Source organism: Cyanistes caeruleus, chromosome 3 (genome assembly GCF_971803275.1).
Source record: "Cyanistes caeruleus chromosome 3, bCyaCae1.hap1.1, whole genome shotgun sequence".
NCBI lineage: Eukaryota > Metazoa > Chordata > Aves > Passeriformes > Paridae > Cyanistes > Cyanistes caeruleus.
In genome coordinates, this window is record NC_141703.1 from 59284158 (window position 1) to 59307016 (window position 22859).

General features: G+C 37.1%; 1 protein-coding gene across 2 annotated transcripts in view; it reads right to left on the reverse strand.

Moving 5' to 3' along the window:
• Positions 1-22859, reverse strand: part of VWA8 (von Willebrand factor A domain containing 8) — a 180513-nt gene that overhangs the window by 153773 nt on the left and 3881 nt on the right. For both annotated transcript variants that reach the window (XM_086881203.1, XM_086881201.1), the window contains exons 2-4: positions 14840-14917; positions 4481-4611; positions 2308-2418 (exon numbers count right to left, since the gene is read on the reverse strand). In XM_086881203.1, coding sequence (XP_086737329.1) covers positions 2308-2418; positions 4481-4611; position 14840 — 243 coding nt within the window. In that variant the 5' untranslated portion in view covers positions 14841-14917. The remainder of the gene's footprint in view (positions 1-2307; positions 2419-4480; positions 4612-14839; positions 14918-22859) is intronic.

Consider the following 22859-nt stretch of genomic DNA (forward strand, 5'->3'; position numbering starts at 1 on the left):
TCTGGTCAAAAGATGCCAGGTTTTTATTACAGTATATTATTATTCAAAGTGTAAAATAACTACATCTCCATATTATGACTTCCTTACAAAGGGCCTCATATAACCTAAACAACAGGTAAGTTTTATTGACCCTATAGAATTCAGATGCAGGATGTTCTGGAAACTAGACTTTCAAGCTCTTCTATCTTCTCTTGGGTGACATGAAGAGCAAGCATGATATTCTACAGGAAAGGAAACGGTATGAAAATTTGAAAAGCAGAGTCTACTATCTTCAGTCCCTCACATGAATTCACCTTCTCTATGTCTCAGCTATGTCCACTGGAGCTCTTTATAGAATATTTTGTTAAGGCTTCCTACTGATACTTTTCTCAGTTAATGGTTTGTAGTTTAAAGAATAATAGTCTTTGGCTTCTGTAATGCTCTGAATTAGCATCTGCAAACCTCAAAATCATTAAATAAACTCATTGAAATTCAGGCAGCAGTGTAATCTGTAAAACTTCGCAGCTCAATAATAGAATGGAATAATTAGATCTATGATAGTTCTAAACATAACTATGTACCATATTTTATGCATCTTTAACTAAAATGTAGGATGAGAAAACTTCAGCTGGAATATCACTGAGATTCATCTTTCATGTTTCCAGTATTTGAAAATTGTTCATCTAAATACCAAGTATTTATTTTCCTAAGTTCTATTCAGAGCTTAAACATACATTAGTTATAAATACGATGAGTAAAACATGAGCTCAGGAAAGATGCAATGATTCCTACTGATTTTAGTTCTTTGGTATCTTGCTAAAGGAAAGTCTTGGTCTGAAGTACTGCTGTGCTGGATTCTGGCAAAAACGTTTCAACTGAAAATTTCTAACTCATTGAGGAAGGTGGTCATCTTAGACCTTGATCCTAAGAAGCAAATCTTCCTAAAGTGTTCATGCTGGAGTGAGATGACTCAAAAGAGATTATACAAAGTGAAGCTGTCTCATACTTACACTGGGATCAAAGTCTACAGACATATGTGGAGGTAACAGACAATCTCACATCTTTAGCTGCTTACAGTCCTCGATACAGTGGCTCTTACAAATGTTAGTTAATTAATGCTCTTACACCATGGGTCAATTACCTTGACTATCCTGTAGCAAGTGTGAGGGATAAGGCTTCTGTAACAGCAGACGGGTGAGGAGCTAACATTAGTCCATGAGTTAATCCCACAACCTACACAAATACTCTTATCCTCTGGTAAATGAGAACCCATTTACAGCCCTACTACACAGTACAGTGCTTCAAATTATCTCCTATTGTGCAATCCTCACATTTCCAGGTAAGCATGAAATAACTTGAAGGAAGTAACTAAAATGAAATATATTTAGATTAACTGTTAATTCTTCATTCTGAGGATCTTCCACTGCTCAAACCATTTATTGTGGTTTCAAGAAAATATTTTTAAAGGTTTCTTCAAAGTTTGGAGGCTGAAAAAGTGATCACTGGGAATTTAAAGAAAAAAAAAAAGGAAAAATATTTAAAAGAGAGAACAAAGCTTTCTGTTTTTTTCTCATGAAACACCTGTATGATGGTGATATCATTAACCTCTATAGCATCACCAACCGAAAACTCTTTTAGATAACTCCTTTAAGTTCATACTACATCACAGAGACTCACCCACCCTATATAACTAGAAACCTAACTTCCATAAAAATTTTAGGAAAACAGACATTTCACATGAAGTGTGTATTTTACCTGCACAATCAGAAAGGAAACATGCCATTGATAACTTATAAAGAGAAATCTTACCTAATCTGAGTCACTCTATGGCTGTGGTAAATCAGCTACTGGTCTGGGGTAATACAGATGGCAGGACTGTTTAAATCATTATTTTATTCCAGATCAGCAGTGAGATTTCAATTCAGATCTACAAATTGTCTCCCTTTATTGTGCTTGGGCTTCACAACACAGAGCAGTCATAAAACACATGCTTTTAAACTAGATCAGAAGATTCACTTCAGGAATACATCTAGTGTGCTGCAAGTGTTGAGGAAGAGACATAGGATGGGTAGTGCTTATCCGATTTGCACAAAATGGATCTTACTCTTATCAAAAATGGTCTGTCTAAATCAACCCTCTAGTACTATTAATAGACAGAGTAATCTTAGGTTTGTGTAAAGATAACATTTATGATAATAATGAGATCATTGTTCAAGAGACTTTCTACTTGGATTAGAAACATGTAAATCCACATACTGATTTTTCATAACATAAAATATGACTTCCTACAAACTACTTGTGATTAATGACTAGGTGATTGTGACTTGCCTGGTCAAGATAAAAAGCACTGCCATCTCGGATCTCTCGTCGCTGTTTGAGGTCAGTTTCTGTGGTGTCCCTCGACAGTGCAATATATTCAACCTCCCGCTTTGTCAGCTCCTGTAGACAACAGTCTAAAGTTATTGCCAAAATAACACTATAACCCCAGTGACTGAACTTTAAGAATATGCCTAATGGTAAAATTGTACAAAAAAGGCAACAGCAAAGTGATCTGAAGTAACTCTGAACAAAATCCAGTATCTCTTATTTTTAAAATGTTAACAATGTGTTACGCCTCAAACAAAATGGTTTGAATTTCTGCTCAATAAACTTTTATTTTCCCCAAACCTATTCTTAAAACAAAATAATCAGCTATATACTCTTTCCATTGAACATCTGTAACATCCTGTAGGTTAACCTTCTGGTTCCGGACTCTGAAAGAAAGCCAGCATCTCCAAGTCACAAATGAAAATCAGAAATTTTCTGTAAAAGATTGAAACATTCAACTCTCACAGTTCAGTAACACTTATACTGCGATGCAGCTGTGATTATTACCTGCACATGCTCTGCCAGTACACTGATGAAATATATTATTCTTACCCTCTCTTCCTTGGCTATCATGAGATGCACTCTGCATCACTATTTAAAAAAGGAGAACCCTCAGGTTATTGTTTTCTTTGTTTTGGTTCAATATGAGGTATACATAGAATTTGCTATCTTAGAGGAATAAGAACAATTCCCCATGTATTTATAACAGATATTTCTGCTACTTCCATACCTGGGTTATCATGAATTCTGCTTAGGAAACATATTCACAATGAAATGCTCTTAGCCCTTACTCCTCAATTAAAGATGTCATTGATTTAACAGACCTCTCTTAAACAGGCAGCTTTCAACTACAGCTATATGAAAAAAATAAAGCAAAGATATAAATCCCAACTGAAACTATTTCCTTTCCACTTTTGCAGTGCCTATTGGGTTACAAAGCCACCAGTTCCTTTATGTTGCAAGTAGATATAGTTGCACTTTCTTTTAATTAAAGGTGGAAAAAAGAGTGGTTTTCAACTATCAGCCCTGTGTAGCAATGCAGAGTAGCTTTCAGCAACAGAAAGTAGAAATTTTCCAGGCTTATATATTTTCATTGAAGGCACCACAGCATGTATCAGCTCACATGGAAAGACCGGCCTTCAAATAACTTTTTGGCATGGCATTGAATCAGTAAGCTTCAGCCTTTCTAATAGATCTCAAGTGCAAACAGTCTGTGGCATAAATAACAAGACACATTCTATATCTTATGCCTAGATATCAGGTGTTTTTCCATATTCTCTTTTTAGGTTATACCAAACTCTTTACCATTTATTTTAAGGAATTCAAACTGTTAAATAGTACATCTAGTTTGCTGAATTAAAAAATCTTCTCTCCTTTACAAAGTTCAAAACATTGTAGCTTTCACTTCTATGCTTTACCTCAGAGATCTAGTCTTTGAATTAACATTTTTTTCATTTCTATAAGAATGTCTGATCTTTATGACAACTGATATGCCTCCATTTGTGATTCCTCTGTTCAACCAGAATCCAGATATATCTCATGGCAGACCAAGTCCTACCCACATCACATTTTAGGGCAGACATTCCCCTCCTGATCATTTAAGAGCATTGACTTATTAAACATGAAATTTTTTACATGGTGCTGCCATGGTTCATGCAGATGGCTGTAGGCACGTCCTTCCCACATTCCAAGAGAGGATCATACATGCATCTACTCTTTCTAATCACTCAGAATAACTGTTCCCAAATGTTACTCAGAACACTTCCCTCCCAAATCCTTTCCTTCATTTCTTTTTTTATGTAATGAAGCAAAAACGATTTGTTGTCTGTAGCACTAGGCAGATATCTTAATCTTCTAACATACATAATGCTGAGAACAAACTGTTTCTCCATTTGTGATAGCATATGGTAACACAGTTTTCCAACTCTTTTTTTTTTTTTTCTCCCCTGGATTTTAAGCAGAAAAACATGTATTAAAATGTCTGCACTTTCTATTTGTCTATAACAAAAACTGAGCTTTGGAAAGGACATTTCCTTTAAGAAAGGAAACATTATGAAAAAACTTATTTACTTGTCTAGTAAAAGAATGACTTACATTAATAACGTCTCCAACACGTTTAAACCAACATACTCACCAGATACTGCATGGCAATCGATCGCCGGAGAGGCCCAGGAGGCCCAATAAGAAAGACATCTTGGCCAAGAAGATCTTTCTGCATTATCCATCTTAAATGGTGGACTACAGACTGGGCCAGAGACTCTGTCACTTTGAAGCACAAAGATAAGAACATGTTATTAAATTCTGAAAACTGTTAGATGCCCAGCCATTCAACACTTTCTTTGAGCTTATCTCCAAAATTAAAATACACAAAGCTGTACTGCCCTAATATGGACAGCTGAAAAGCAGAGAATTCCACACAGAGTTTATATTAGACTACCTAACTTACATATAAAAGTTTATACATCTATCTTACCCATTGTTTTTTTAATCTGCACAACTTCATTCTTCAAAAAAAAAACTAACATAAACCAGAAAAAAAGTTGTGGATTTGTATTTCCCGTTAAACTGATCAACATAGAGACTCATTTTTATTATTCAACATTGAGTGGATTCCCCATCATCAGTTAATATAAATACATTATATACATTTTACATAATATGTAAATACATTTACATAATATGTGTAAAAAATATAATTTGTAAAATATTTATCCAGCCTATATTCCAGCCCATCTGTGAATTGTGAAGCTCAAATAAACCCCAAAAAACTCCGATTGCCCCAGAATAAGACTAGTATTCAGGGAAAAACTTAATTTGTTAATTTTTTAAAAGACAACTTCACTCTTGTTTATATTTTGACACAATAAACCATGGAATTATGAAGGAAATCCATACTTTGTCCTATCACTACATTTATACCATACAGTTTCCAAAATCACAATTAAAATCCAAATCAAAGCAGATCAATTTGCTTCTATTAAGAAATATCATACACATTAATTTAAAAAGCAATAACCTGATGATAATTAAATTAAAACTTTTACCACATGTATACAAATGTTGGCAGCACTGGAAAGCATCATACAGAGACAGCACACTGAAGGAACCATACATCACCCTATCCCCAGAAATGTCCTTCACATACCCACCAGCAAAGCCTGGCTCTTTCTCAGTCACAAGCAAAAAGCACTACTGCAGGAGGAGAAGGTGAACATAAGCAAGTCAGGAGGGAGATTCATGTTTGCATGTATGTGTATGGTTGCTTTCAGAACAGTCTGACAAGATTAATGATGAGGTTTGAAGCTGGAGGCTCAAGGGCAATGACTGGGATGCTGAAATGCAGTAAGAAAGGAGCAAGAGGCCATGAAATCTCCAAAATAATCCTTGGTTATTTACCTTTTCTCAGTGTAATTACTGGGTGCAATTAGAAGCCAACATTTACAAAAACAAATGTTACATCTGATACAGGGCAACCAGTGTGTGCAGGGCAGAGTTAAGGACAGCAGGTAATAGTGGCACTCAGTTCTGAAGAGGTTCAGTTCATTTCTGAATCTTAGCAAGCCAGAATTAAGATCCATTTTTGTAAGACCATAGGAACAGCGTTAAATGACTGTGTGTGAGAATCAAGCAAGATTTTTCAAGCATAAAGGACATTAAGGAGAACTTTAACAAAAACTAACTGAAGGTTTTGGTCTTTGGTCTGGCATTCAGGGAATTCATTTGAAATCATCTGCTTCCAGAGAAATTTACAATATCCTTACTACCAGTGTGAACAGAAACAGTATACACATGCAGGTGAGCAATCTATGCATTAGGATTATCAGATTAATTGTAAACAAACATTTCATGTTTGCCTTATTGTCTAGTTCAGTTTTCTGAACAGCTGTCATTAGCATGTCCAGGATTATCTTTCATATATGGTTGGTGAGATCATATGAATGTAAAATGTTTTCGTCTTCCTCACTGAAATACTGTATTCCAAAAGCAAGGCACATCATACCACACACAGCTGGTCAAGTGCAAAGAAATTCCTCACAGGGAATAACATGCTCCTTTCTACAAGATTTTCAAGGCAATTAGGGAAGTTCCTATTTGATATATTCTTTGGGATATAGAGGGTAATACATCACACCAGAATAACTGTTGTTGTTGTTGTTGCTATTATTATTATTATTATTATTATTATTATTATTATTATTATTATTATCCAAACTTTGCTACTGGACAGGCATGAAAGTTTGAAAAGCACCACACAAAGAAAAAGTATTATCTTTAAGATACAATTAAAATTTTAGGACAGATCTCATATCCATTATTATTTCTGCCTGGATGAAGCCAATGTGCCTCCAGTGTATTTCTACAATAGCTGTTCTTAAAAGAGGAAAAGTACTTTGCTGCAGTGGAAAAATAAGCTTGGAAATCTCTCATGTCAAAATTCATGCATTAGAAGCACACAAAACCTACTTTGACAAAGCCTGACTACAAATGCCTCTGGCATAATTCTCATTAATATGTGTAACTATCTTTTTCATTTTTAGGATGGTCTCAAGAAAAAAACTTGGCTCACACTTCAAAACAGTACCATAAATAGCAACAGGACTTTAGAATGTTCAGCAGCATCTGCAAGAAAAACTATCATGTAAAAACAGCAAGAGTGTACAGCACTCAAAATAATGTACAATTTTAGAAATTAAAACATTAAGGAATTTAAGGGCACTTATATTATCATCATTGTGTTTAAACAGTGCAAATATTCTCTGAAATAGCATTATTAAAAAATACAACTTATAGTCTGAGAATTTCCTGCTTTTTTTGAGAAAAAATCACAAAAGACAATTCCTTATTGATAGGTTTTGTAGAAAAAAGGTTTTCTTGCTTCCCCATTCACATAATTCTCCTCACAAACAGATTACAGCCAGACCAATTATAATACATGTTTTCAATCACAAAGTAGCACATTGGCATCTGCAAACTCAAAGGAAGCCTGTTACAAATGACACCAACAATTCCTAGCTTGCATTCCCTAAGGTAAACTGTCGAGAGAGCAGCTTCCACTTGTCAGTTCCTTCAGTTCTAACATGTAATATCTGTACATTGTTCAGATACTAAACCTACTTCACCTTCCTAGCTGTCTTTTTTAAATTAGAAGAATGTAATATTTTCTTGTACATGCAGTCTGTGCTGCAGTTTCCAAAGCACATTATGCTTTTCAAAAGCAGCCTCAGATGCATATACACAGTAACTTGTATATCATTTATATAATTTTAGACTACTTGTACTGTGTTCTCTGCATTGCAAGTCTTTTAGATTTTCTCTAATATGACTTGAAAAAAAATCCTCTCTATTAAAGAGCTGTATACCAACTTTACCACAAGTATCATATAATAATTTTCTATGACATTTAGAAGACATGGCAAATTCACTGGGGAAAGCATCAGCAAGTATATTACAGCAATTTTTATTAATTACCTTATGAGTCAGATAGCATCTAATAGCAAACTGGGATTGCACAATCTGTTTAGTGGCACTCTGCTGATTTGCAGCAGTTAAATAGTAGGCCCTATATTCTTAATCTGCAGGATGGTGCATAGCAAGCCTCTGCAGTGTATTCTCTAAGACACCATCTGGCACATGTAGGAGAGTAGTTGGTGCTACAATTTGCTATTCCTGTGTACCAAGGACAGACAACAAAAGAAATTGCATTCTATTGATTTGTAATAAGTGATAAGTAGAACAGTACCTAGCAGAATCTGCACAAACATTCTGTAAAGGGAGTAGCTGAAGCTGAACAGAGAAATCCCCAAATAAGAAAAGTAGAAAATATTTTAGATCGATTTTGAAGCAAACACAGCAGCTGCTCTTGTTTGATCCACAAATCAGCTTTTGATAAAGCCAAGACTGAAATGGCTACGCTAGCCTCGGAAATATTCCAGTTCACTCATATTTGAATTCCTGGCACACTCACTGAAGCCATAAGATTCTTTGGAGATACCAGACAGTATCTGCTGGCAAGTCTTTGTGTCCCACCTACAGAAGAAATCCCATAAATGAAGGAAATATGTAACTCTTCCCAGTGTTCAGACAGTTAGGTAAACTGATTCCCAAGAATACCTATTCCAGATGCAGTACAGAATACAGCAGAACTCCTGTCCCTGTGTGACTCTGGTCAATCACATAATAACCAACAGGCACAAGACATCAATATACATAATTTCAGCAGAATAAAAAAAGACCTCTGCATACCCTGAACCTTCACTACAAGGCATGCTCACAGTCTGAAAATGGCTCCTTGTTTCAGGAGAGCTGAAAATTAATGACAGGAACAAGATGTCTCTCCCATCTGAAAACTGAGGAGTCCTGTAGCTGTCTGTGGCTGTCTGTAGTAAATCCAACACAGGGAGCAGCAGCTGAAAAATACAGCTAAGGAAGGAGGAACAAAGAAGGAGGTCTTTGTCTAAAAACATTACATTTCAAAAAGGGAATTTTTATTTTATTTTTTAAACTACCCCACTGAAACTTACTTCACAGCTTGTTCAGGCTAGGGGACAATGAGGAAAGTGAGTGAGTTGGCCTGGACAGGGTGAAGGAGGCAGCATGGCCAAGGTAGAGAGGGAAGCACTCCTATGTGGTCTGCCTTCAGCTGCTGCCATTTAGCAACTAAAACATTGCTGCTCTTTCCATTTTATGCTGATGCATAGAATCCAAAGAGTTTTCAGTCTCATAACATGGTTACATCACAGACAGTTTTCACTGGAATACTATTTTTCCTCATAAATTTTTCATGAGAACACTCTTCATTCCAAAAATTTTTAGTCTTGCGGTGTTGAGGAAACAAGTTGCAAGTTTTTGCAGGGGCTTAGAAAGGAAGAAGCTGCTTCTTGAATGAGACCGTAAACTCATTTATCAATTCCTCTGAGTTGATTACTTCACAGGAAAGTATTAGTTCCACACAGATAAATCATATTTCTCCATGTGAGTAGAAATTTAAAGATAATATAAAGGAAACATGTAAAATCAAATAGCTTTCTGGAAGAAGCCCTGAATGGGATTCTGAAGGCTAAGTTTCTCCCTGTAACACAGACATGGAATAAGTGAAACTATTCCTAGCTGGATGTGCTACTCAGAAAAGTACATAGAACAGTTATCCATAGCTCAGACTCCAACTGGAGTGACATAGTATTTCTGCTTTTGACTACAACAGCTCAGGCCAGCACCAAAATGTATGAGAGAATCTAGGATAAAAAACAAGAAAAATTATCATATGATATTTGAATTGAGTCTAGAAAAGAAATAACTTTTCCAATATGCAAGACAGAATCACCATGAAGAAAAGAAGTTCTCTGCACCAAGGTTATGCTAGATAGAATAAACCCCCAGCAACTAAAAGTATGCCCAAAAAAACTTAAATGAAGCATTCCAACAAGCTTTTGTCACAAAAGAATCCTTAATTACTGGAGCAGAGTGTGCAGAGAAGTTCTGAAATCTGTATCATGAGCACATTTTAAGAACAAGGAGGACAAATATCTCTCAGGAGTAGTTTGGGTTCAGCTGACCTTGCTTTGAAGGACATGGAACAGCTCGGACAACTCCCTGAGCTCCATCCAGACCTCCTCTGTATGTTTCCATGTCCCCATGTATGCCTGTGCCTCTCTCTCAGTACAGACAAAATGGGGTTAACAACGTGAAATGTCCAGAACTCTACTGACAAAAAGCCTTTTTCAGATTCTGGATGAGGTGGTAACACCCAAATAGTAGAACAGTTAGAAACCCACATGAAAACTCAAACTGTTGAAATAATCATCATCTCTGACACCTTCCCTGAGGCTAGGAATGAAGAAATGCAATGACTGAAGTGTTTGTTAGTATGAAATTACAGTCATCCTGCAATACAACCTGTCTCTACTAAGTGTTGCACTCTGACACCCAGTTGTAAAGTTAACACAAAAAAGAACAAGCACACATTCCAGTGAAAATCTGAGCCTACTTAGAGCAAAAACCAAACATACACCAGTCCCAGCTTCGATATGCGACACATACTATTCTGTGAGGACATAGAGATTATTACAGGCACAAACATTCTGTTTGAAATCCTCACAGTAATTACTGTTTCATATATTTCAACTGAAAAAAAAACTTACAAAATTCATCACTTAATCCCTTGTATTAGACACATGTCACTTCTGATCATACACTGGGAGGGGTGTGGGGGGGGTGCTCAGATTGAGGATATCTGGCAAAAATGACACTGTTTGAAATTAATCTTCCACAATTCAATGCAGTTGCATGTGAACTCTCTCAATTGCACTTGCATCTTCACAGAGCAGCAAAGCCCTGTTCCAAAAGAACATCCCTCTTCCAGCCCTAATGAGGACTTCATTGAACAAAATGTTCTGGAAGAGCTGTGTTAGGAGTCGTTTTGTCAAGATTAATAAATAGCTAAAATGTCAAGTACATTGTCATTTTCATAACATTTCCAGAAATCATTAAGGAAAGCAGTACACTGTCATGAACAAAAAAAAAAAATTTTAAAAAAAAGTGCACTCTTGCAACTCAGTCTTAGATCTAAACTACCAAAGAAAGTCATAAAAAGTTTCTGCAAAGTATAATTAAAGAAACAATCATGCCTTCAGACATGGTGAGAATTTTAAAGTGTTTGGCTTATTTTTACTGATAAAAGAAAAAGCAGTGCAAAAATAAGTGCCCACTTTCTAGAATGTGTCAGACACAGTTATGACAGAAATCCCATTAATAAAATTCCCTTGTGCATGACTCATTTCTACTTGTCACTTACAAAAATAACTCAGATTTTATATACCTTTAATTATCATCTTCCAAGAAAAAGCCATTTGCCAACAACAGCAAAATAAACTAATTTTTCACATTAACACACAAAATGGAGCATTTTGTAGCGAACTTGCTAGGGATCTAGGAAAGAACCTGAAAAGCAAAGACTTGGAAACATAGAGCAAGAAGCAGTACCTATCCTGTCTATTACTGCAAAATTTAATAAGGTGCAATAAAGGAGTTAAAATCAGTCTAATTTGGTACCACAAAGAAATCTTTTGGTATCAATTATATGGCAAAATGAAAAATCCAACGTTTTGTAGGTACATAATACATTTACATTCTTTACTGTGTTTATGATTTTTTCAGATTTTTCAGGCTCTTTTTAAGCCTAGAAAACAATGCTGAGTTTAGACTATGTTATGTCTAAAATTTGCTGCAAATTATAGATATGCACTTTCAACATCACCACATTTTAACATGGCTTTTATCTGACAGAAGAACAAAAGCAGAAACATTCTACTCTACATAAATGATGAGCTAGAAAACAATATCATATGCAATACTAGTAAATAAATTGCAATTGCTTCAATCCCCTTCTATTAGTTCTTATTCCACTACAAACATTACAATGTCAGAGACTTTCTCAGGGATATTTCCCAATTAAATGATATAATTATTTCTAATATTAGTTTAAAATAAATTAGGTAAGTACATTTTTAATTTAAATTTAATATTAATTACTAAAATAAATTTTCAAAATATATGATGTTTTTGTTTATAAATTAGTATAAACATGCAATTACTTCCATTTGGTTTACACTAAAACAGCTTGTACCTACAGCAGTCATTCACACAGCAAAAAGAGAAGTACTCTTAAAAGAAGAAAAAAATATGTTAAGTAATGCACATACACTCTCTAAATATCTCACAACTAGATGATAATCAACATGAAGTCAATACAGTCTACTTAACTCCACTACAGGAATATATCTTTGTTATCCATAGTAAGATAACCAAAGAACTTAAACACTAAGGGTTAAAAAAAATTTCAAAGTTTAAATACACAAAGAAACTGCACTCAAGTATTTGAAATAGATTTTTTGCTATGAAATACATTAGTATTCTACCTTACTTAATTTAAACTCATTTAAAACTTAGGTTTACAAGCAAAATTTTGTACCTTAAGCAAGCCTACTTTCAGTAGATGACTGCTAATGAACAACAGTATCCCAAACATGACACAGGCTCCTTTCAGTCATGATTATTAAAAAAAACCCAAAAAACTACTAATAACACATACATTCTAATAAATTTTACTGTTATTTGGTATCAGACTTATGTTAGGAGCAATAACATTATTATTATTATGTGGTATCAGATTTTAGCTAAGATCTCATTATTCTCTACAGTTCCATGCTTAATAATTTTTCACTATCAGTTTTCAACTACTTTTTCCTTCTAAAGTCATTAAATAGAAAAATCTCTCCTTTGATTCTACCAAATGCTTTCATAGCTCTCTTACCTTCTCAATCCAAAGAACTGAAAGAGATGCTGTTAGCGTAACTTAGAGCCAACATTTAACTTGCTGAAAAGTGCAGGTTGAACAAAATATGTAATAGTGACTTGTAAAGCATTGTTATAATTAACACATTTAGTACAGCACAGAAGACAAGAAAGCAAATCAATCTACCAGAATTATAAATAAGTGAAGTGGATTAGCATAGACAACTGATGTTCTTGATGATCAAAATGAGAGAAGAGGCATACAAAATAAAGGGTGAAAAGCAAAAAGCTATTATCTAAGGAGCTGTAACAAGTAATAATACAGTGCAGTATTTCTCAACTGTTTGGCTGCATTCCCAGGGAACTCATGAAGATTGGGAAGAGTTGTTACAGTCTAAAACAATAACCCTTTCTTCATAGGCTACCCTGTAACAAGGGCTGGCACAGGGCACTGGAAATTTTTGGTACCTTGGATCACCTGGTAGGAAAGTGACAGTGTGATGCCTACTGTGCTATGAGACTTCAGCAGCCCACAGTCCAGATGCACATCAGTGATCTGGACCACTAGTCTACTGGCAGATTTCACAACAGTCAAATAGTCAAAGCAAACAAAATCTTCCTCTTAATATTGCCCCCTCAACAACTTGATCTTGCTGAAGATGTCCCTGCTCTTTGCTAGGGGTTTGGACTAAATGACCTTTAAAGGTCCCCTTTCAACTGGAACTGTTCTATGATTCTGTATTTCTGCTACAACTCTCCAAGGGAAAACATTTCAGATGAAATGTTGTGTCACAAAACAGAGGTAAGAAACAATTATCTATACATGCTGATATTACTAGTCTACTATCCCAGTTATAAAATCAGGAATCACAGAAACACAGAATGGTAGAGGTTGGAAGGGAACTCTTGATGTCAAGCTTGTCCAACCTTCCTGCTCAAGCAGGACCACCTAAAGCCTGTCTGATGAACTGCAGTACTATTGCTTAAGAAAACAACATAAACTTTTTATATTGCCAGCTGTGCAGTGGCAAGTCTATTATTTATATTATTAATGCTATCCAAAAAAGACCAGTGCCCCAGTTTTCTTGATTCAAAATGCTATGAAATGAATTTAGACATGCTCCTGGAAAGCAAATCCACTTGAAGTTAATGATTCCACCCACTTTCCATCCAAATAACTGTGCAATAACAGTCATTGGAAGTTCTCAGTGCTTGTCCCTGTGTAAACAGTAGTATAAGATATGCATACCCTTTTAGAATGCCATGTGTGCTTGATTTTTGGTCTGCAAATTTATCTGAATGGAAAAATCAGTTGTTAGTGGATGTTTTTTAACTTGCATTCTGGATATGCAGCAGCCTACATGTGAAAGTACTGAACAAATGGCAACTGATAATTTTGGATCCTCAGGAAACATCTGGCCTGTGTACTGAGAAAAGCCACAACACAAGCATGATTTACTTGTGTTCCATGGTGCGAAAGTAAAAGCTCAAGAAGGATGTATTCTCCATGAAATACATGAAAACAGTCAGGAAATAAGGATGGCTGCAAACCAGTGATGTTTGTAATAAGGTATCAAAAGATAATGTGAATCAATTTTAGTTACATGTGTGTGCATTGTTAATGTGCATAATTGGCTGCGTATTTTCCATGTAGCATTTTTCATGACTGTGCAACTGACTTCTCATTATGAATTTGATTGATTTCTTTGTGATTTGATGGATCACAAAGATCTGTATGTTTGCTGACAATAATTATGTGATAAGCTGGGATTTATAAATATCAAAAAAGTAGAAAAACACTGTATGCATCTGCATCTGCAAACTCCTAGGACATATAATTGTATCACAATTGAATGGTAATTCTAAATGGCCACAGTTTTTATGACCAAACAACTTGAGATTACTTTTAGAAGTAATCCCTGGATAAGAACCCTTTTGAACAAAATAATTAAACATACACAAATGATTCTCTTACTGTCCCATTGACCTATGGGACAGGTTATCTTCAAAGTTAGGATTCCTATACAACCAGCTGAACCAGATATACAGTAATGAACTAAGCAAAGACAGCTTCCCCCAAACTGCATGTTTCTTCAAAATATATTTCTTTGATCATTTCAGTAAAGACAGTGAGGTGACTGAGTGAGTAGAAATTTTTTGAATAAAGCCTTGAAACTCCTTCAAAAGGAAAGCAGATCCTTACTGTAGTTCTGTGGAACAAGTTCTGGGTTCTTCGGTGTTTTGAGTTTAAAAGACACATCTCCAATAGTGACAGTATCACCTAAAATAAAGAAAATAAAGTATTTTAGTTCTTACATACTTGGATACTTTGAAGTATTTAAAGTCCTTAAAATTCAAACCATGGGCCTGCTGTGGCGAGGCTGACTATGTGTTCACAAAGCAGCCTCTAATGTGTTTGTGTTTACTAATTAGGCCCTGCTGCTTTTCAGTAAGTAGATCAGGTACCTGGACAAATTACATTTAATTAATAGTACTTTTTCCTGTTTTTTCTTTTACTGCTGCTCTTAGAAATTTAAGCTGTTGGGAGCTATGGAAATCAAGCCCAGTGTAGAACACAATTCCAGCTACCATTGTTGACTCACTGAAATTAAAACTTAAGCATGTTTGCCTGTAGAGCCATCAGTGACAAACACTTGTAGGGGTGATGATTTTCCTGAGTTTTCAAGAAGCCTGGAACAGTATCTGTTGGAGGTACAAAATGACATATTCATGCCAGTGGGCCCTTCCTGCACCCCCTGACTATATGGCTGCAGAACCTGGTACCTTTCTAAAGTTTGAGTGGTCCCAAACACTTCTTGTTCTGGGTTTCAACAAACATAAAGCATCTGGCCATTTTACTTCATGGTCTTTTCACTAGGACCTGTCTGTCTTATCTATCTTTCTGCAACCACAGGCTTGAATTAAATTGCAGGGCATGGTCTGCGCACTTTCTCATGGAAGTCAAAAGTGAAATATAGTTTGCAGTACAGAAATGGGCAAGCACCAACACAGCAGTAGCCACACTGAAAAACAGCACGACAACCAAAAGCCAGGAAAATGGGGTTTGGACTGGTGGGTACACCAAAGTCTATTCTCCTTCCAGAGTTTGGGCCCTGCAAATGAGTTCACAAGCATCAAGACCATGAAACTAAGATGACTCTAGCAAAATGACATTTTTCCCATTACTGCTGCTAAAGATAACACCACCTCCACTGTACTGTAGTGTATGTGTGAGGATGGAGAGAATTGCTGGAGTAAGACTGCTGCCCAGGTGTTTAGTTTTGCGACAGCAATGATTACACCTCCTTTCCACGAACTGAGACCAAGTTTTGGAATGGTCTCACATGTTTATGCTTTAATCAGAAGTAAGCCGCAGAAAGTACAGAGCCAACAAACAACCTCAAGCAAGTATCTAGTCCTCTTGTAGACCTGTCCCTTGTCTATTCTATCCAAGAGGACCCAATCTATAATTGTCTATCTCCAGCACAAAGAAAGAAGCCAAACAGTTTGGAAGACCAATGCTGGAACCAGAAAGCGAGATGCTGGAGAAGGAGCTTGTCCAAATTAAAAGAAGCAACTAAAACTCCTCCCACACATGCAGCAGTTCTCCTTTCAGTCAGCCATGACTCTAGTTCTGCACTCAAATCCAGTACTCTTCCAGCATACCCAGATGCTACTGCTCATCTCACAGGACTTAGAATCCCCAGGTTCTGACATGGCTCACACAATTCACGGGAAAGGACTAGATTTATAACAGCCAGAGTAGAGTCACCTACAGTAACAAACAGGATGCAGTGAAGAAAGAATTATAGCTGATTTCCTGCTAAATTGAAGGGCTTGACTAGAATGCAGAGACTGGGATTCACAGCTCGATATACATGCCTGCACATGGATCTTTACATTGCTTCTGGAGTCTAAATAATCAGCCCTCCATTCTTCCCTAAAATATTGGCAAAAGGTAGTAAGCTGGTGATTGTTCCCACATTTTATGCAATATAATATAATACATTTTATGCAACAATACAGTTGGAGCAATACAGCTTGTCAGAAAGTAGGACATAGGCAACAGCAGTACTGCCATATAAATGCAGACAAGGATTGACCCCTGGCTCTCAGGGCAAGCAGAACCAAGCAGTTCACACTCACCATGCTAGAACTAAGCACCCTTCTTTGATTGCACAAGAGCCCAGAAATGGAATGGCTCCAAACAGAGCTGGGCTAAGCTAAGAATTAGGCAGCTGTCTAGGGCTTTAGCTCCTTTTCTGGCCCTTGCCAAATTTTTGTTTCAAATGCACTAATGAGTACTGTGCCCTCTCCAGCCTGAAGCATTCAAACAAACACAGTCCAAAAGAAAGTCCTGCAATAGCTTAGAGCCTTGGTCCTGTCTCTGGGAACTCTTGAATAAATTAAAGTCACTGAACAACAGACACAGGCACTGCAGGGACTAAAATCTAGTCTTTGGCCATCCCAGTGTTTTGCCCATTTCTGAGTTTTAAAGAAAAACTATTTTACCAAGAATCATCTCCCTTCCCCTTTCTTTACTGCAGTTCCAAGCTCACTCTTTCTCACTGGGGAACAACTAATAGGGATCATGGCAGGGCACCAACATTTTTGCCATCACACCTTTTTAATCTGGGCTACCCACAGTGATGGGATGAGGGGAAGCCATATGAAGAGTGGCTGAGATCACATGGCTCCTTCAGCCTGGAGGAGACTAAGAGCAGACCTCATTGCAGTCTGCAGCTTCCTCATGAGGGGAAGGGAAGGGGCAAGAACTGATTCTCTTCTCTCTGTTGAACATGGAGGCATGAAGCTGTGTCAGGCGAAATTTAGGAAAAGGTTCTTCAACCCACAGTATGGCTGGGCACTGGAACAGGCTCCCCAGGGAAATGGTCACAGCCTCACAGAACTCAGGAAGTGTTTGGATAATGTTCTCACGCACATGGTGGGATTCTTGGGGCAAATTCCTGTGCAGGGCCAGGAGTTGATGACCATTGTGGATTCCTTCCAGCTCAGGATATTCTCTTTATCTATGGGTCTATGGAAATGCCTCCAAGTTGATGAAAACACCTTAGGAGCCCATTGCTTCCTGCAAAAGTTGCCATCTCTCTTATTAGCTCAGCCTGGAACAACTTTAACATTCTAAAAAGAGTGGGTTGCCTTACATATCCCTAAGAAATTAGTGACAATTTATTTTTGCAGAATTCCCCAGCCAACATGCAATGAGACAGGAGTATATGATTAATTAGCTCCTAGCTGAAATCACCTCAGCTCAATACTAAATACTATTTCATGCATACACAGTCTTCCAAAACCCAGTAGGGCCAAGATGCCAGAACAACAAGATGTCAAACTTTTTCAATACATTGGGATGATGATATCATCTACAGGATAAAACTCCAATTACTTAGTTTATTAGTGTGGTTAAATCAACTAAAGCCTTAGTTGATTCTCTATACTCCCTTAAAAACAAACAAACAAAAAAACTAAAACAAAACAAAAACCCAACAACCAAAACCAAGTTTCATCTAGGTGAAAAATAAATCACTTCTGGTGGTATTTATGTCAGTCTGTATCATGCTAACCCTTGATCAACATATCTAACCATGTTCAAAAATCCCACAAGTATTCCAGACATCAATGGACACTACTTTCATGAAAAATGGACTGGGAGAGAACTATATGTAAGATGTGGTGAGAGCTGAGCATGAAGGATATTTAGCTTTTAATTGGTTTGTTGCTGCCTGGAGACAAATGTTGCCTTCAGCTTGCATCTGTCCAAAAAGCAAAAATATTAGCAGTGTTTAATAGAACCTTAGCAATAATAAACCAAGACAGCAGAGTCCATTTTCCTAGCTAAATGAGCACAGGGAGGATTAGCCCACTAATCTTATCACTCACTTCCACCTGGGCTACATTTTCCCGTCTCAATTTGTTTCTTCTGTACTTGTTTAAAAACTCATGTTTGGTTACCCCATTTCCACTGCATTTCCACACACTTTGAACAGAGATGTCATTCTGGACAGGCTCTTTCTAGTGTTTCACCAGCTGGCAAGGAACTGATAACAGCCTGCTTGGTAAAATGCTGGTGTTAAATCAGCAAAACACATAATTTGAGCACAAGTATCACAAATTGTTTTACTACATAGCAAATTATGCAACAACCCATGTATACTCCAACCCATTCCATCAGCTACTACCACACCATTGTGGACAAGAGCTATATCCACAGGATTTTGTGATGAAGACTTTGTAGGCTGTATCATGCTTGCTTGCAGTGAAGATGTGCTTCCACTTTCTTGTCTCCCACAGAGAAAACAGTGACCTTGGATACCACAGTCTTTGGGGTAAACAGTGGGATTCAAGCAGCGCACAATGTACACAAAGAAATATGGCTGCTGAAACAAAACAAGAACAACATTGGCCAGAATCCAAAAGGTAAAGGGGACATCCTATTCATGAGGCAGACAGGATGCAGTCACAAGAGGTCTTTTGAGAGCCTATGCAATAGGGGTCAAAAATTGAAAGCATATAAAGATCAAAAACAGTAACAGGATCCTGAAAAGACCCTCTGGAAAAAAAAAATATATATATGAAAACAATCTCAATACATGCAATGAGCTCTTTCTACTGCATCTGAAAAAGACAGGTGTGACTTGCACCTCTGGCAATATGGAAATTCACACATGGACATATAGCTACCCAGTAACTGCAGAGCACAGAATTATATGCCCTCTTCTTTAGACCTACACTTTAGACAGAAACAGTATTATTGTCTGTATCTGTTTTTTACAGTAACTGAGAAGAGCTTGCTCTAGAGCTCTTGTTCTTTTCTAGGCCTCTTTCTGAGGTCTGTTTCTTCTACTGTCTGAATAGAAAGGCAGCACCTCCAGCTCTAAGCCCCTGCGCTGCTGAGGAGTTAGCTGGAGGCTGGGAAGGCAGTTTGGCAGGGGACCCCTGCACGAACACCCTGTGCTTTTACTCTGCCCCAGCACCTCCTACTCACTGTTGGCCAATAGGGAACAGTAGGTTTGATGGACCTTTGTTCTGACCCACCATGGATGATGTGACATTACAATCTCAGTGAGAAGGCTTCCTGAACATTCAGTCTCACTGTGCACTTGGCATGTTTGACTGATCTTAAAAGCTAGCAAGTATCACACACCAACTATCCCTCCTCACTGCTCCACCTCCCAGGAAGAGACTATTCCCTAATCCTACTATTTATTCCTATATGCTGAAAATAAAAAACTGCTACTGGTGGTGTCACTGTTGGTGACAGCAACACTGGTCATGTATAAACAGATTGTATATCAACTACACATTAAGAACTTACAAAGTAGGACTTTTATTCTACTTGCCATTTTTCTGGTAAAATAACACATTAATAAAAAAGGATAAAATGAATACATTTGAAATGGTTATTTTAAAATAAAGAAATTAAGAAATCCTACTCTAAAAGAAAACAACCTGAAGACATCTATACATGTATTTAGATTTTTGAGTACACAACATAGATATTTCCAATCTCATGTGTAAATCATATTTGTATTATCTGTGCTTTGTAAGACACTAAAATGAAGCCTCAGGAACATTATGTTTTCAGGTTGCTGAATTTATTGTCTTCTGGCCTCTTTAGTCCTGAAAATAGGTGAGATTAACACATTCTCTTTAGTATATTACACATTCATTTGTGCACAGACATCCATCTGGTTTCAAGAGCCTGCAACAGCAATAGCATATTAAAACTGTGAAGGTGCTAAGCTCTGCTAATAATAATTTCTATGTGATAAAACCACACCCAAAGGAAAGGCTGAAATCTATATTATATTCAAATGTGTATTTCCAGGTCTTAATTTCATTCTAATGTGAAGGAGGGGAAAAAATTATGCTTTGAACTGGTATTTATCCAGCACACTTCCATGAAGAAACAAAGAAGAGTGTCAGCTCTTACTAATGCTTGAGGAGCTGACTTATTTTGAAGAAAAAGAAACTATTCTTTCCAATTTTTTCCTTTTTCCTTAACTTTTCCAAATACACTATTCAGGGGGGAAAAAAAAAAAAAAGGCAGCCCTGTAACTTCTTTTTTACATTTCACAGCAGCTCTTATTGACCGCCTTTATGGCTGCAAACACTACATTCACTGAGCAACATTATTACTTATTCTGCACCTCCTATCAGTATTGGAAACCTCCCAAACACATGAATATGAGGGACAGAAACCTATTCCCTGCACGCACAAGTCTTAGGATTGTTCCTTGACCACCAATGCCTTCACACATAGATGAGGTGGAGCTCAGCTTCTGTCAACAGGACACTGCAGTCTGACAGGTGCTGCTGACTGAAATAGATGAATGACATGGCAAAATCTATCTCCTGGCTAAGCAAAAACATCCACTAAAGTTCTGGTTTTTTATGGACAAAAGGAAGTCTTTCCCTCTAAAAAACCAAAGCAATTGCTTCAAACATAAAATTTAAATATTACTCAATCTCTACTTAATGTTCTTTTTAGACCTTCTATTTTTTTAATTTTCAGGTTTTAAGCTAACACTAGATTTTCCAGTTGTCTATTTTGGGCTGGCTAATGAGTGTCTGTACTGGTTACAGTCCAAGGTGTCATGAAACCAAAACCTTGGAATTTACTCCAGAAAGGTAACATTTTTATTCATTTTTCTGCATTAGTAGAAGATCATCAACATGAAGGAGGAATCTTATCTAACACTGATCTCTGCTCTCTGGTGACCAGTGATAAGATTGTGGCTCTGTCTGACTGAATCTCAAAAACCTTCAAAGACAGATGTGCCACAGTCACTCTAGGCAGTCTCTTCCCCTGCTGTATTCAACAAGACATCACTGCAATCCCACAGCCCTTTCAGCAAAGCTGTTACTCAGCCAGTCCCTTCCCAACAACACTTTAGTCCACTAGCAGATCTTTGTACTTCTTAAACTTTCTGAGGTTTCTGGTGTCCCAGCTCTCGTGTTCATCAGGGTCCTTCTGGACTAAGTGTCTGCACTCTGGCAAGATGGTAGGGATTTTGTCCTTACATACTGAATTGCACTTTTACACTCCTGTCTGTCCTTAATTGCACTTTTGTGTTTAGGTCATTGAGAAGTTCTCTGCTTGGCCAAACAGGACTTCTGCTACTGCTGCATGGTTCATTCCTGAGTTGCCATTAAGTTTTCTTTAAAAATTTTCAAGCTTTCCTGTGCACCTTCCATCTTCATGGTGGTTATCCAAAGGATTCTACCTACCAATCTCCTGAATAAGTGAAAGCTTGTAGTCCTCAAGTCCAGGATCCTAATTCTGCTGCTCACCTTCCCTACCTTCCTCCAGATATGCAACTCAGTCGTGCTCCAGTCACTGAGATCCAGGCTGTCACCTGTGACCAAACTGGTCACAGCTCTTCCCTATTTGAAAGCAGCAGACAGAGTGAAGAATTAACCCTGACTCTGGCATCTGCATTACAAAATTTTTACCAACACAGCCTAGGAAGTACCGAGAGTGCATGCACACTGCCAGATTGCCCTCCTAGTTGATGTCTGCATGGCTGAAATCCCCTGTGAGCATGAAAGCTCATGCGTGGGAGGTTACTGCTAGCTGTCTGCAAAAAGCGATATCCACCAGCTCCTCTCAGTCACACGGTAACAGATGCCCACCACATCGCTAGTGCTCCCTTTCCAATCTCCTGTAGCCAGTGCTACTTTTGTGAAAAATTAGCTCAGAGTGTTTTAAAACTGTACAAAGATTTCTGAAGCACATTTTGCTCAGTGGAGAAAAAAACAGACTATCTATTCTAAACTGAACTTATGTATCAAGTACATTGTTAACGTACATTTACATTGTAATTGTAAATGTACGGGTAATTATACATTAGTATAATTTTAAAAATGTATTTCAACCAAAAAGAATTTACAACTGAAAATCAACAGAAATGTTTTGAAAATTTCACATTTACTGAAAAGCTATCCAAAATTGACAAAACAGCTTTAAAATTAGCTATGACATTGCCTACAACTATCCTGAGTCCCTGAGTATGCCAAGCAGCTACAACTTCAATCTTATGCATTGAGCTGGGCACAACTTGTAGAACACATCAACACATATCAGGCCTGTAACTGTTGTTCAACAGAAAAAAAAAAAAAAATTCAAACAATTGGCAAATATTAACACTCAGAAACTATTTACTGATATCCAGTCATATACCAAAAGTGAAGCCCTACAG